Source organism: Beta vulgaris, chromosome 6, assembly GCF_026745355.1.
Source record: "Beta vulgaris subsp. vulgaris cultivar EL10 chromosome 6, EL10.2, whole genome shotgun sequence".
NCBI lineage: Eukaryota > Viridiplantae > Streptophyta > Magnoliopsida > Caryophyllales > Amaranthaceae > Beta > Beta vulgaris.
In genome coordinates, this window is record NC_079207.1 from 54949740 (window position 1) to 54963627 (window position 13888).

Genomic DNA, 13888 nt, shown 5'->3' on the forward strand with positions numbered 1-13888 from the left:
GTTAACCGAGATTGGGAATTTATAGTTTCATTCGGAATTGCTATAAGTACCCAAATAAAATAATAGTAGCGAAAAGATTATTACAAAATCATTTTTTGCAATTATTATGTATATTTTGTAATATTTCTTGCAACATAGTTACCCACTCTCATTTTCACGGAAATCTCAAAAAAATTCGCAGTCTTACTGGCATCTTGATTTTAGATCTCCTCAATTCTTTTTTTATCTCTATTATATAAGCCAAGGGAGGAAGTGTGGTGTCCTCTTTTGAAGTGACTAAAATACCCTTTAATAATTTAAAATAATATTTATCTTTTTATAAAAAATTGTAAAATGAGAATCAATAAAACTTGCCATATGAATAGGTCAATAATGGAATATGCAATACCATTAATAACTTGACAAACTAGATTGACACAATCAATTCACGAAATCAATTAGAATCTTCAACCAAAAAAAGTTAGCAACATATCGTGATACATAATATTTCATATTTACAAAGTTCAAAAAATATGGTTTATTAACATCTATAATTGTTAAAGAAATATACTAAAGTCGCTGAAAAGAAAATTATTAAATCATCGACCAAATTTTACAGTGACGGTATTGAACTAGGTTAAAAATCATTCACTTTTAATTTAAAAAGATGATAACATCTACAAAAGAACCTCAATAATTTATATCACTATCACAATAATGTTAGATAAAAAAACATGTCAATTTGTATATAGCTACATAAGATTGTCGATGCACGCATCGCGTGCATATGCAATTAGTTTTAGATATACTCAATTCCCTTTGGGTTGTTACTAATTTCCAAAAAAAAACCATTTGCAATTAAATATTAGTAACTAAACAATTTGCAATTGCACACCTGCCTTTTTAACTTGTTTCTTGATTCACCTTGCAAGTGCCTTTATTTTTGCAGATATTTGCTTAATGAAACTTCGTAGATTGCACTGATTGTGAACGATATTATTTCTCTTCTTCTGTTATTAATAAAATTAGCACAAAAAAGGTTATCAAAATCATTATGGTAACAATATTAATCAGATGAACAATAAAACATAATTAGAAGTAAGAATTACCTTTTGTCACTTTCTTTTTTCCTTGTTACTTGGCTTGGTTTTTTTTGAGCTTTTTGGTTTTGTTGAATTTTCCTTGTTGAATTTACATGTAATGTGTTTTTAGTTTCCAATTATGGAGAAGAGAAAATAAAAAACAATCAAAAATTCTGGAGCACACTTTTGGAAGTTGGAGGTGGAAACTAATATCAGAGATGCAGTTATTCATGAGAGTTTCTCCACTAAATAAGGAATTTTTAATTTTTTTTAAAAAAAATGGTTTTGATAATCTTTGGGAAGTAACTGGGGTAAGTTGCCGAAATAACTATTGGGATTTTGATTTTTTTTTGTTTATAATTAATTAGGTAGTTACTTATGTGTGAATATTGATTTTGATTTATTTTTTTATTAGATGTAATTTGTTGTATTTAGTGAGGGCAAAATGAGGTTTCCATTATTTTGGTGTCCCCCCTCTCTTCCCATATAGAATAGAGACGTGCTTGTTGAATATAAGACATGTGGTCATGATCATTTTTAAGCTAAAGATTAATATCCAAATGTGAGAAATTGTTGTATGTCTAATACTAGTAAGGGTATTTTAAATATATATCCAAAGTGTACTAATTACTAAGTTCATATTTTCAAGTCGTTTGATATAAAAGAAAGGATTTATACTTCTAAGCTGTTGCTACTTAAGTATTTCCATCCTATAAGTATTTTGGATAATTTCCTAAATGAATTATGCTATAACAGTCGAGTTTTTGATTCAATATAATGGATATTTTACAGTGGTGGATGTACTATTAGGAAAGTGGGGGCACGTGCACCCACTTGTTAAAAAAAATTCTGAGATGAGTATTTAAAAAAATTAAAAAAACTGATAAAATAATATTAAAAATAGTTGAAAGGACCCCACTAGATAGAAAAGATATCTTGGTAATCGGTACATCTAACATTCTTGAAAAAGTTAAATAATTAATGTTGTACCAACTATCCGATTTTCTAGGAGCTTTAAAAAGTCAGAATTAAAAAAACAAAAAAAAAAACCTTTGATTCTTCCATGTGTTGCGTACAACTACTACTACAAAATCTATGACTCAACTTCCTCTCTCTCTCTCGTCTGAAAAAAAAAACTTCCTCTCTCTTTCTCTTAAAAGTTCATCTAATATTTTATATTTTATATTTTTTTGTGAGACCCATCAACATCACCCACCAAATCAACATTCAAGACTAAAACACGTCAACTATCAACACAGGTGAATTTTATTTATTTATTAATTTATTCAATCTACAATTCTATATTTTGTCATGCGTGATTATTTTTTGGGATATAAATCTGATTTTTTTAATTGCACAATAATTTTCTATAAATTATGATTTGCATGTTTTTTTTAATTAATTATGATTTATATGTTATATAGTTATTCTAATTGTTTGTGAAGTAAGTAGACAATCAACTAATAAGTATGTACATTAAAAATCTAAACTTTACCACTTTGATATTATTAGATGTTTTATAATATCAGTTATATTGTATATTTGTATTATTAAAACTAACTTTTATAATTAACTTTGATTATATAGATTATGGACAAATTTGTAATACGAAAAAAGGCACGAGTACAAGGCGGCCCTAGTGAAAGTGGACCTAGTTTTTGCAATGCCACTTCCCAAAATAAAGAGCAAGTTGATTTGCAAAATCTTCCTGTTGATCCGGGAGAAAGGAAATGAATTTCAGATTATCCATCTAAGATACAAAAAGCGGTGAAGCAAAAGTATATTGACATTGGCCCTATCCAACCTCGTAAGCATAATTTTCCCCAGAAAATGATTGGAACAAAGTTGCGGAGATTTAATCCAGATTGGTAATGATGATTATAGTAATTGGTTAGAATATAGCATAAAAAAGGATGCCTTATTTTGTTTACCATGCTACTTGTTCAAACCCGAGGGTAATAAAGGTGGGGGAGATGCTTTTGTTGTTAGCGGTTTTTCCTCTTGGAATAAAAAGGATAGGTTGGACTTACATGTTGGAGCCCTGGAAAGCTCACACAATAAAGCCGTTGAACAATATGAAAATCTAAAAAATGTTAAGGCATCTATTGAAACCGCTTTTAATCCACCTCAAACACCACAAATGAAAAATGATTATAAAACACGTTTGAAAACATCGGTGATTTGTCTTAGATATTTGTTACGTATGGGATTGTCTTTTCGTGGTCATGATGAATCTGATGAGTCAAATAATAGGGGGAATTTCATTGAACTTGTCAAAGTTGCAGCTTCTCTGAATACTGATATTGATAATGTTGTATTAAAAAATGCTCCTAGGAATCTTGAAATGCTTGCCCCTAGTATTCAAAAAAATATCGTAAAAGCATGTGCTGTGGAAACAACAAAAGTTATTATTGAAGAACTTGGGGATGACTTGTTTGGTATTTTAGTTGATGAACCTAGTGATGTTTCCACTAAAGAACAACTGGCGGTTGTGTTACGCTTTGTTAATGATCGGGAGTTTCTTATAGAGCGGTTTCTTGGGGTTGTCCATGTTGCCAATACATGTTCTATATCTCTGAGATCTGTTGTTGAATCTTTATTGTTGGAACATGGCTTGAGTTTGTCAAGGATACGTGGACAAGGTTATGATGGAGCAAGCAACATGCGTGGTGAATTTGGTGGCCTTAAATCACTGATTTTGAAAGAAAATAAATCGGCTCATTATGTCCATTGTTTTGCTCACCAATTGGAACTAACACTTGTAGGAACTGCAAAAAATCATGTTGATGTTATTTGGTTCTTTGATGTTGTTTCCGATATAATTAATGTGATTGGATCTTCTTGTAAGCGAAGAGATCCCCTTCGAGAAATGCGTGCAATGAGACTTGCTGAGGCAATAAATAATGGTGAGATCAAAACTGGAAAAGGGCTAAATCAAGAACTTGGACTCAAGAGACCAGGTGATACAAGATGAGGATCTCATTATAGATCATTGTTGAACTTGGTCGAGATGTATCCAGATCTGATTGAGGTGCTTGATTTCATTTAAAGTGATGCTTCGTTTTTAGGTCATAGGAAGAATGCACGTGGAATAATGACTTCATTATGTTCATTTGACTTTGCTTTTATCTTGCACTTAATGATAGATATTTTGGGAATCACAAATGAGTTGTCATTAGCTTTGCAAAGAGAGGATCAAGATATTGTCAATGCGATGCACTTGGTGGAAACATCAAAGAAGCGTCTCCAATTGTTGAGAGATGATGAATTTGAAGAGTTACTCGAGAAGGTATATCAATATTGTTATGGTCATGATATTGATATACCTAAAATGGATGATATTTATGTGACTCCAAGAAGATCAAAGCGAAGAGCTCCACAAATCAGTTTTGCACATCATTATCGTGTCGAGGTGTTCTATGCTATTATTGATTTGCAGCTTCAAGAGCTAAATACTCGTTTCAATGAAATTAATACAGAGTTGCTTCTCTGTGTTGCTTACTTGAGTCCTAAGGACTCATTTCATGCTTTTGATGTGATAAAATTGGTAAGAATGGTAGAGTTTTATCCATATGAGTTTGATTCAGGGGATGCTAGAGCACTTTCTTCCGAATTGAGAAACTATATCACTGATGTGCGACAACGTGATGAGTTTCAAGGTCTTCGGGGTATTGGCGATCTTTCACAAGTAATGGTTCAAACCAAGAAGCATTTGATCTATCGATCAGTTTTTTTACTTATAAAGTTAGCATTGATTTTACCTGTTGCAACAGCAAGTGTGGAGAGAGTCTTTTCTGCCATGAAGTATGTCAAGTCCGAATTGCGCAATAAGATGTGTGATGAATTTTTAAATGATTGTATGGTAGCATATATAGAAAGAGATATATGTGCGACCATTAGCAATGAAACTATTATGCAACGGTTTCAAAGAATGAGACCCCGTCGAGGAGAGTTACCTTAAATGTGGTATTGTGATTAGTTTTTGAGATGATTTTTATATATAATGTGCTTCAATTTTTTTGTGATGTTTTATTTAAATAATAGTTGTACATAAACATTTTTTAAAATTATATTGATATTAAAAAAGTGACCCCGCTATTATATTTTTCTGGATCCGCCACTGATACGTTATGTATATATATTTTACTTTTAAGTTGCCAAAGTCATACTACTTATAACTGATTTCATCCTATATAATGATAATATCTTTGCTAAAATAATTGATTTGTCAATCATTTTTTCCCCTTTATGCAAAAACTTTGGAACTTCTGCTTTATTATAGTTAATAATATGCCCTTAACAATATGAGATGGATTCATTATTATTCATACTCATGTATGTTTATGAAAAATCTTTATCGAGTTATTTTTACCACTACAATACTAACAACATATGTTATCTTTGAAATGGTGACTCATATTTGAGTCTATTAAAGGTTGACCTAAAACATGTTATGAAAACTATAATACTAATATACTACATTTTTAGGAAAATTCCCATTGGTAACCTTGTAGTTTTTCGATTTCCCAAGGATAACTCTGTGGTTTTCAAATTCTCAAAAATGACCTTGTACTCTTGTTTAATTTTTAAACGTGACCTTTTCCGTTAGATCTTCGTTATATCTAACCGTCAAATCAATAAACGCATATTAAAATGTTTGTGGAATGCAAATTGAGGGGAATCTGATCTCTTTTGAAAATTTCGACATCAAATTTGACCCCCAAAACCATGATCGGACTATCTTTTCCGGCTCACAAAATAATACACGCAAGTCGAGATATTTCTGGAACGCAAATTATTCCGAAAAAATGGCCTTGTCAAGGTTTTGGGGGTCATTCTAGTCCTTTATGGGGCAAATTTGAGGTCGAAATTTGCAAAAAAAAAATGATCAGATTCACCTCAATTAGCATCCTAGAAACATCTCAATTTGTGTGCATTGATTTAACAGTTAGATTTGACGAAAAAAGTCACGTCTGGGAATTCAACAAGAGCAAAAGGTCATTTTTCGAAATTTGAAAACCACGGGGTTACCTTTGGGAAACCGAAAAAACTACAAGGTTACCAATGAGAATTTCCCTTTTAATATTGCTGATATTGAGTTTGGTTGGTTGAAAGGCTAAAAAGAATATAAAAAAAATTATAAGTATTTACTATTTTAATGTTTGTAAATATGTTTCTAGTGGCTCAAATAAATTTTAATGCGAGTAATTAACTTGTTATTTTGAGCTTATAAGTGTATTATTTTGTGACTAGAGGATGGATAATTACATATAGATAAGATAAAATATAGAATAATTGTTTGTTTCCATGAGTTAATAATTGAATGGAAACCAGGAAACAAATGTTTTTTCTAGTGCGGAAAGTACTTGTTGTGAAGATGTAATGGATTTAAGCGATGAAATCTTTGTGTATTATAAATAGAAAGATTTATTTTGTTGATTTTGAGTTCATGATCAAGTAGTATTCTTGAAGAAAGAATATTTGCAAGTTATAAGAATCTAAAACTCTAAACTTAGTTTGTCCATTTTTGTGTCATTTTGAATCGATTTTACTGAACGATTTTTTTAGCCATATTATGGGGTTTTTATGCAAAATTCCTTTTTTACAAAAGATGTTCGTATTAAATTTTCTTGAGGTTAGGCTCAAGAATCATTTGATTTGGATATCGTATGACAATGTTATACATGTTTAAAAAAAATTATTGTTTTTTTCCTTGGAATTTCTGAACAATATCTTGATTAGTATTTAGAATTAATGTTTATTTCCAGATTTTTAGAAGAAGGTTTAATACTGATTTTGAAATAAATAAAATTCCTGATTTATCGAAGCTAAAAGAGAAAATGTTTACCATATGTGTGAGTCCTAAAAGCTAAACTTGCGGAAGATTAGACATATTTCCAATCGCTTATTTTTTTAAGCAATCTTTTATATGTATTAATCATGTTTTCCCATCGTAAAGCATATGAAGATTTTACATAAAGGTTTATGACGTTAGTAAAGATCTTATTAATCAATATTCTAAATGTCTTGTAGTATGTTATATCCAATTTGGACAAGTTTATGGAAGATAAAAAAAAACAAATGAGAAGAACTACTTCCCAATTTGTTTAACAGTCCTGTTTTTCCAAACTAAAAGCTTATTTATTCTTACAAGTTATTACAAGTATTTATTAGTCCCAAGTGTTTAGTAAATGTGTACGACTCAAACAACAACTATTCTATGCAAGGCACAATCTTTGTTAAGAGTTAAGTTAGTTTTATCAAATTATGTGAATCAAGTAAACCTTGTTGGAGTTTATTTGCATGATTTACTTAAAAGTTTCCTAATCTTAGTTAGTAGCTCGAAAGGTCGGGCTATTACACCCATAGTGCTAGAAGTGGTAGAAATAGACGACTCTTGGTTAAAACCAAGTTGTTCAACGATCAAAGGTTGTACCATGGGTTCCCTAAATTTTCTCCTCAATTGCCTCAATTTACACTAGTGTATAATTGGCCTAAAGTATCACCCCAAAAGTATTACTTAAAGGCCTAAAAGTGTTGCTTTAGGTCATATGTAACACTTTTATAAGTGAAACATCTGCCCGTGCTACCTATTCTCTAAGGTAACACTTTCCAATGCTAATGTTTCACTTTATCAAGTGTTACTCAAAATTCTCTAACGTAACACTTTTTTTAAGCTAATGTAGCATTTTTGTAGTGTTACTAATAATGTTTTATGTAACACTTTTTCATCTATAGTAGCATTTTCTATGTCATCTCTTGACTTATAGTAACACTTTGTTAAATATTATGTATCACTTTAAATCAGCATATGTAACACTCTATTAGATATTTGGCAACACTTCTTATCAGCTATTTTATAGTGTAACACTTCTATTTCACATATCTTATAGTAACACTCTTTAATTTATCGGCATATATACAATGATAATAATAGTAAAAATTATAAACGTAATAATTGAAGAGGAAATAAAATGATATTATTGATATAAATGAGTAGAAATACTCAACGGCCATTGCAAAAAATGAGCCAAAGAGTATACTCAATCGAAAACATACTATTGCATCCAAAATATAAATAGTTAATCTGAAAATTAAATCATAAAATCATAATATATATATCTCTCCTTAAATAAACCTAAATCAATATAAAGGTCATTCTTTCATTATTCTTCAATTCTATTATCCATGTATAGGCATGCTTCTCGATGTATCATGTATGTTTGCTACTCTAATCCGCCATTATTTCCATCATCCTGCAGTAAGGAAAAAAAAAACTTCAAAGTCTTATATGATAACAAATCAAGTCTGTCAAAAAAAAAAAAAATTAGAACTCAAAAGCAATAGATCTGCTGTAGATATTCTATAGTTAGAGGATGTTTCCGAAAAAAATCATTCAACAGCAGGCCACAATGAAGGAACTATATCTTGGCTCTATCTTTCCCACTAGATCTGAACTATGATATACATAACTTTCTTGATCCTGTCATCTCCAAATAGAAAGAGTTTCAAACTATCAGCAACCAGTGCCAGGGTATAACATATTACACTGTCTATACCACACAAATCTAGTCTCAACTTCAGATCTCAGTTCAATATTAGTGGTTATCGACAAGATTCTGATCCTCCGCAATGGCCAAACGCACCCCATGGTCTCCATTTCTACTCCTCAAAAATAATTATTAAGAAAAACGACGACAAACTTACAAACAATCCAGTTGAGCTCCTCTGTTAGTGGGTCTCACGGAGTTCTAGACATATACCTTAAACCTAACCACATAAGACTTGGTTAGAAAAGCGAAAAAAAATGAAAGAAAAATTCTTCGTAGTAGATAATACACTTGTTAAAACACTTGGCAGTGGAAGAATTGCAATAAGTTGAGGAAATATTGCAGCAATTGCTCAAGCTGGAGTGTCATATCATGATTATACCTTAATATGTAGGTTTAGGGAGGAATCATGGACTGCATACTGCCCCTTGAATTTCTATCTCGTGTCAATCACACTCTCAAGTCTCATCTTCTTTTTTTCAGCTAGAAAGAATTTTGCTCATGGTGAGATTACATTTCAGTCAAAACCCTCAGATTAGAGTTAGGCATGACTCACAAAGTTGTCGAAAGGTTATAGGCTGTTTCTTTCTTAGATTCCCTTAATCAGAGAGCACAATTCAGGGACTAGTGGTTATCCTACTGCTGAAATGGTGCCCGTGGGTTCTTATTATCTAAAAATTAAGGCCAATTGGTGGAATACTTTGAAGAGTAGTTGCATGGCCATTGCTGGTTTTGGTTGGCCTTAGTTTACTGCGAATTCTTCTCTAGCCAACATTGAAGCCCTTTATAATATCGAAACTTGTGAAATATGTTTCGATTCATCTTATTCAATATCTTCAGTAAGAAAATTCGATGCTGTAAGTTGATAATATAAGAATTGTATCAAGAAATACAACACCATGAATACACCAGATCTAAGGTTGAGTAAAGAACTAAGATCATCAAATTAACAAAATGGGAAAAGTAATTTAATTAGGCTAGATGATGATTATTAAATTAACTTAATCTCCTCTACTATATCATTCTCCATTTTTTCCCCTTTATGACTTTATGTCCATTGCAGGTCATAAAAAATGAGTATATAAAACTTCTAGTTAGTAGTTACTACAATCTTTAGCATAGTCGAGTATAATTGGTTTGGTAGATGTTGAAAACCAAACACTAAACAATCATTCCGTACAAATTCACAAACGAAACCGAAACAAAAGTAGAACAATCTTAGGTAGCAAGTAGCGAGCAGCAAGCATCAACTTTGTTCCAATAATTGTAATTTATCAAACAATTAAACCTTAACACGAAATAGAAATCAAATTATACTCTTATTTCACAAAAGTTTTATCATAATATTTGGTAATTTCTATAATATAAATTGAACAATAAACCCTAAATTCGAAATACATACCTCTTAAACCCAATTCAATTCAACCCTAAACAAGTTAAGAAAACAAGAGGGGAAGCGTGGCGGCACTTTCGGCCACCGTCGACAATTGCAAGGGAAGCCAACGATGTGCAGCAGCATCAAACGCCAGCAGTGTCAGGATTGAACAGATCAAGAAGAAGCACGCATTTAATGGTGAGAAGATGAAAGAGAACAGCAGCGAGATGGGTTGAGCGTCGGTATATGGTCGATGCTCTAGCGAAGTGCACAACGAGAGTGAAAAAGAGCGGAAAATAGATAAGCTGGAGAAAGGTTTTGGTGATTTCGATGGTTAAAGTACTCCGTAGTTTGTCCTTGTAATTTTTGTATTAAATCAATTTAGGAGTATATAATATTATCCAACTTAAAAAAAATATTCTCCATAATCTATTTAGAGGAAAATAAAAAAGTTATTCTTGTAATTGAAGACTTGAAGTGTTACCTATGTTATAGTAGGCATAATGTTACCATTATGGTATTATATAAATAATTCTTAGAAAGTGTTACTGGGAAGTGTTACTTGTGCAAGAGTGTTACATTAATGAGTCACTTAAGAATAAAGTGTTACACAAAAGTGTTACTTATATTTTAGTGTTACATAAAAGTGTTACATTTTCTCCAAGTGTTACAATAGTGATACTTAAGTGGTAGACAATTTTTAATATTTTAAAGTGTTACTATAAGGTGTTACCTTAGACCAATTATGTAGTAGTGTTATTTCCAATATTATGATCAATGGGTATGAATGGATCGCCCCTTAATCTTTTTGACATGCAAACAACAAAACTAAGGAGAATATTAATAAAAACAACCAAGAGGTAAACAAAGAAAAGACAATTTAGACTCAAAACTAACGAATTAAACAATGTCAACCACTACTTCCCCGGCAACGATGTCAAAATTTGACGGGGTCGTTCCTAAATTACCCAAGATAGGGTACGTCTACTAATTCACAAGAAAGTAGGGTTAATTTGCTAATTACAATGAGCTAAATCTATTTTTGGGATTTTTCAAAAGTTAGCAATAATTCTAAAGTCTAAGGAAGCTAGAATATTGGCACAATAAATCGACAACGCAAGTAAAATATATAAAATAAGGCTAAAGGAACTAGGGGATTAGGGGATTTATCAACACTTAATCCAATCATCAAAGCCAAGGGAAAACAAATAGGGGATCACAAGAGAAACTCATGCATATAGGAACTCTAATTCCTCTCTCAAGCTAATTAGAGGAGCTTGATTAGTCATTCATGACCTATTCTCATGGCATGAGCAACTAATCTAGCCAAATCAAGAACAACATGATTAAACGACCTTCCCTAAACTAGAAATGCCTATTTTCTTGGAGATCCTAGTCTAGCAACCAAGCTTACTTTATTCCTAGCTTCGTCTCTCAATCCTTCACCAGAAATTCCAAATAAGCAAGTCAAGTAGTGATCAAGCACCTAGCAAAACCAATCAAGTAAGTTTAATAAACAAGATCAACCCCAAATATTAGCCTCCGAACATAAATTGAGGATCCAAAGAGTATATAAAGACTACTTCCCTTCCCCTAGTAAGAAACTACTCTCACATCACGGAGATAAAGAAAAGCAAAACTTGAAATAACTTCATCACCATAACCATAGAGGAAAGAGAAAAGGGGGAAGTTAATCAACTAATAAGCCAAGATCTAAGCAAACAAAACAAGAAATAAATAAAATTAGAGAAAGAAAAAATGAAATAAATAATAAATTGTCAACTTTTAAGCTGGCATAAATCTGAAAAATGTAGTTGAAAAGTTTCAAACCTCAACTTTCTCTCTCCTAGGAATCTAAAGTTTGAGTGCTAAAATTAAATCTCTCTCTAATTAAAATATAAATTAGCTTAATCTAAAATAAATAAATAAAATTATCTTATATAGCCCTAAAGTAAAGTAAGCATAATTATATAAAAAAAATTCCGTACATAAGAGGATTAAAGAAAGTTTTGTTTGCGAACAAATCCAGCGACCCAGGCAGGTTGAAGTGACTTGGGCGCTTGGGTTGAGGTAAACCCAGGTGGGACAAGTCTGACCCAGGAGGGTCGGGCCAACAGGACTGAAATTTCAGTTTTCCGCAGATTGACCCGAGCGGTTCACTTGACCCGAGCCCTCTAGTCATTTTTTTCTGTTTCGTTAGTTCAATTTGAACGGCCATATCTCACTCCTTTATCATCAGAATTGAGATTATGACCACTTATTGGAAAGCTATTGAACCAAGATTTCATCTCCAACTTAAATTGCTCAAAGACGTTTGGTGTGCTGAAAGTTATTATGGTTATTTGAAGTTGACCCTTGTGTGCAAATCCTTCCAAAACTTCTTATATTTGCACCTATAGAGTCAGTTATGATTCCTTGATGCTTCCTTGACCTTCCTCTTCGATCTTATTATCCATGGTTGTGCAAGCGTCCTTCAAATATGCTCCTAAGTCCTGAAACAAAACAAAGCGCACAAAAAAAGTGCATACAAGAAAGAAAACTACACAAATTAAGGCAATAGCTAATAAATTAGCCTAAAATAACTCAAAAGCAACAATAATACCAACCAAAAGCAATCATAAAGTAAAGCAATAAACAAGAAGACATCACTTAGAGTTTTTTAGGTAACTTCAAATCCAACAATAAATGTAAAGTTGTAAACTTTAAATAAGAAGTAAAAGCAATAAAGAGAGCTAAAGAATTAATGTGGTCAAGTCAACCTTGACCTACATCCACAAGCAACAACCTTGGAGTTTTTATTTAACCTTTTAAATGGAGGAATTACAATGGAGACGAAGAGAGTGAGAAAGCGAGATGAAGAGCGATAATTCTATTTTGTGGCTAATAATGATCTTTGGTTCTCAAATGACTTTAGGATGCCTTATATTTGCTCTCCTAAAATTTACAAAATGAAATAAACGAAAACCAAGTAAATTAGGAAAAATCCGGATAAAATCATGTAAATACAAAAATAGGGCTAAATAGCCCGTCAAGGCAAGGATTTGCTTGCACGGGCTACACTAGTGCCTGTCTGGGGCAGAGAATACGAAAGTTTCTTCCTCGAGAAACAATTTGCAAAGACCGGCGGGCTTCCATTGTCCGGGCTGCATTACCCGCCCGGGCAGCTGGGAATGCAATATTTAGAAAAGTTGGCTAGGAATGACTTGTATGCCACGCACACCTTGTGTATCCAGTGCGTTGTGGTGCGACCGATGCACAACGGTGCGTCCGGCACACTACACTGCTCCGCATATTCTCCATCTCTTTCCTTCTTCTTGCCCAAGAAATCCAAGGTATAATACAACAAAAATAAATCTGAATATCAATTGTGAGCAAAATGGGATTAAAAAAGGAATGTGAATATGACATATCTTGTGTTCAATCAATATTAATAATAAACCAATCATCTAGTAATGTTAATTATGCAAACCCTACTATTGCTCCCTATTTATAAAAGTTAACACTATACATAAATTTTTTAAAAATAAAACATAACATCATTGTGACTTTGTAATTGAAATATTGAAGAATGAAGATGAATTAAAAAACATACCCACAGGCCACAAATAAAGCTAAAAATAAACAAGAAAATGAAAAAGTACTGGTTTTACCCAAACAAATACATAGAATCAAAAGCTTGATGATACGATGAATATTAGTAGCTTGTAAGTAGCCCAACAACATATAATAAGCATTGTCATGTTCACCAAACATTAACCACAATCCACAAGCAACAATTAATCAACAATAACAAGGGCCACCTAACACTTACAACAAGAGTAAAACCACCCAAATGTTTAAAATACTCCCCAAGCCTAATCAAACATCGTCCTCAGTGTAATAAGAAAAATTAAGGGAGGGGG

At 32.1% G+C, this 13888-nt stretch overlaps 1 protein-coding gene and 1 long non-coding RNA gene across 2 annotated transcripts; one reads left to right on the forward strand and one right to left on the reverse strand.

The window, feature by feature from the left end:
• The first annotated feature begins 3264 nt into the window (after nucleotides 1-3264).
• On the forward strand, nucleotides 3265-5022 carry LOC125498544 (uncharacterized). Its single transcript, XM_048646772.1, has 2 exons — nucleotides 3265-4021; nucleotides 4130-5022. Exons 1-2 carry the CDS (start codon nucleotides 3265-3267, stop codon nucleotides 5020-5022), a joined length of 1650 nt encoding a protein of 549 aa, XP_048502729.1.
• Nucleotides 5023-8019: 2997 nt separating this feature from the next.
• On the reverse strand, nucleotides 8020-10325 carry LOC125499106 (uncharacterized). The gene is made up of 2 exons (XR_007275822.2): nucleotides 10014-10325; nucleotides 8020-8317 (listed from the first exon to the last, which is right to left on the reverse strand). It is a non-coding gene; the product is annotated as an uncharacterized LOC125499106 (long non-coding RNA).
• Between the last annotated feature and the right edge of the window lie 3563 nt (nucleotides 10326-13888).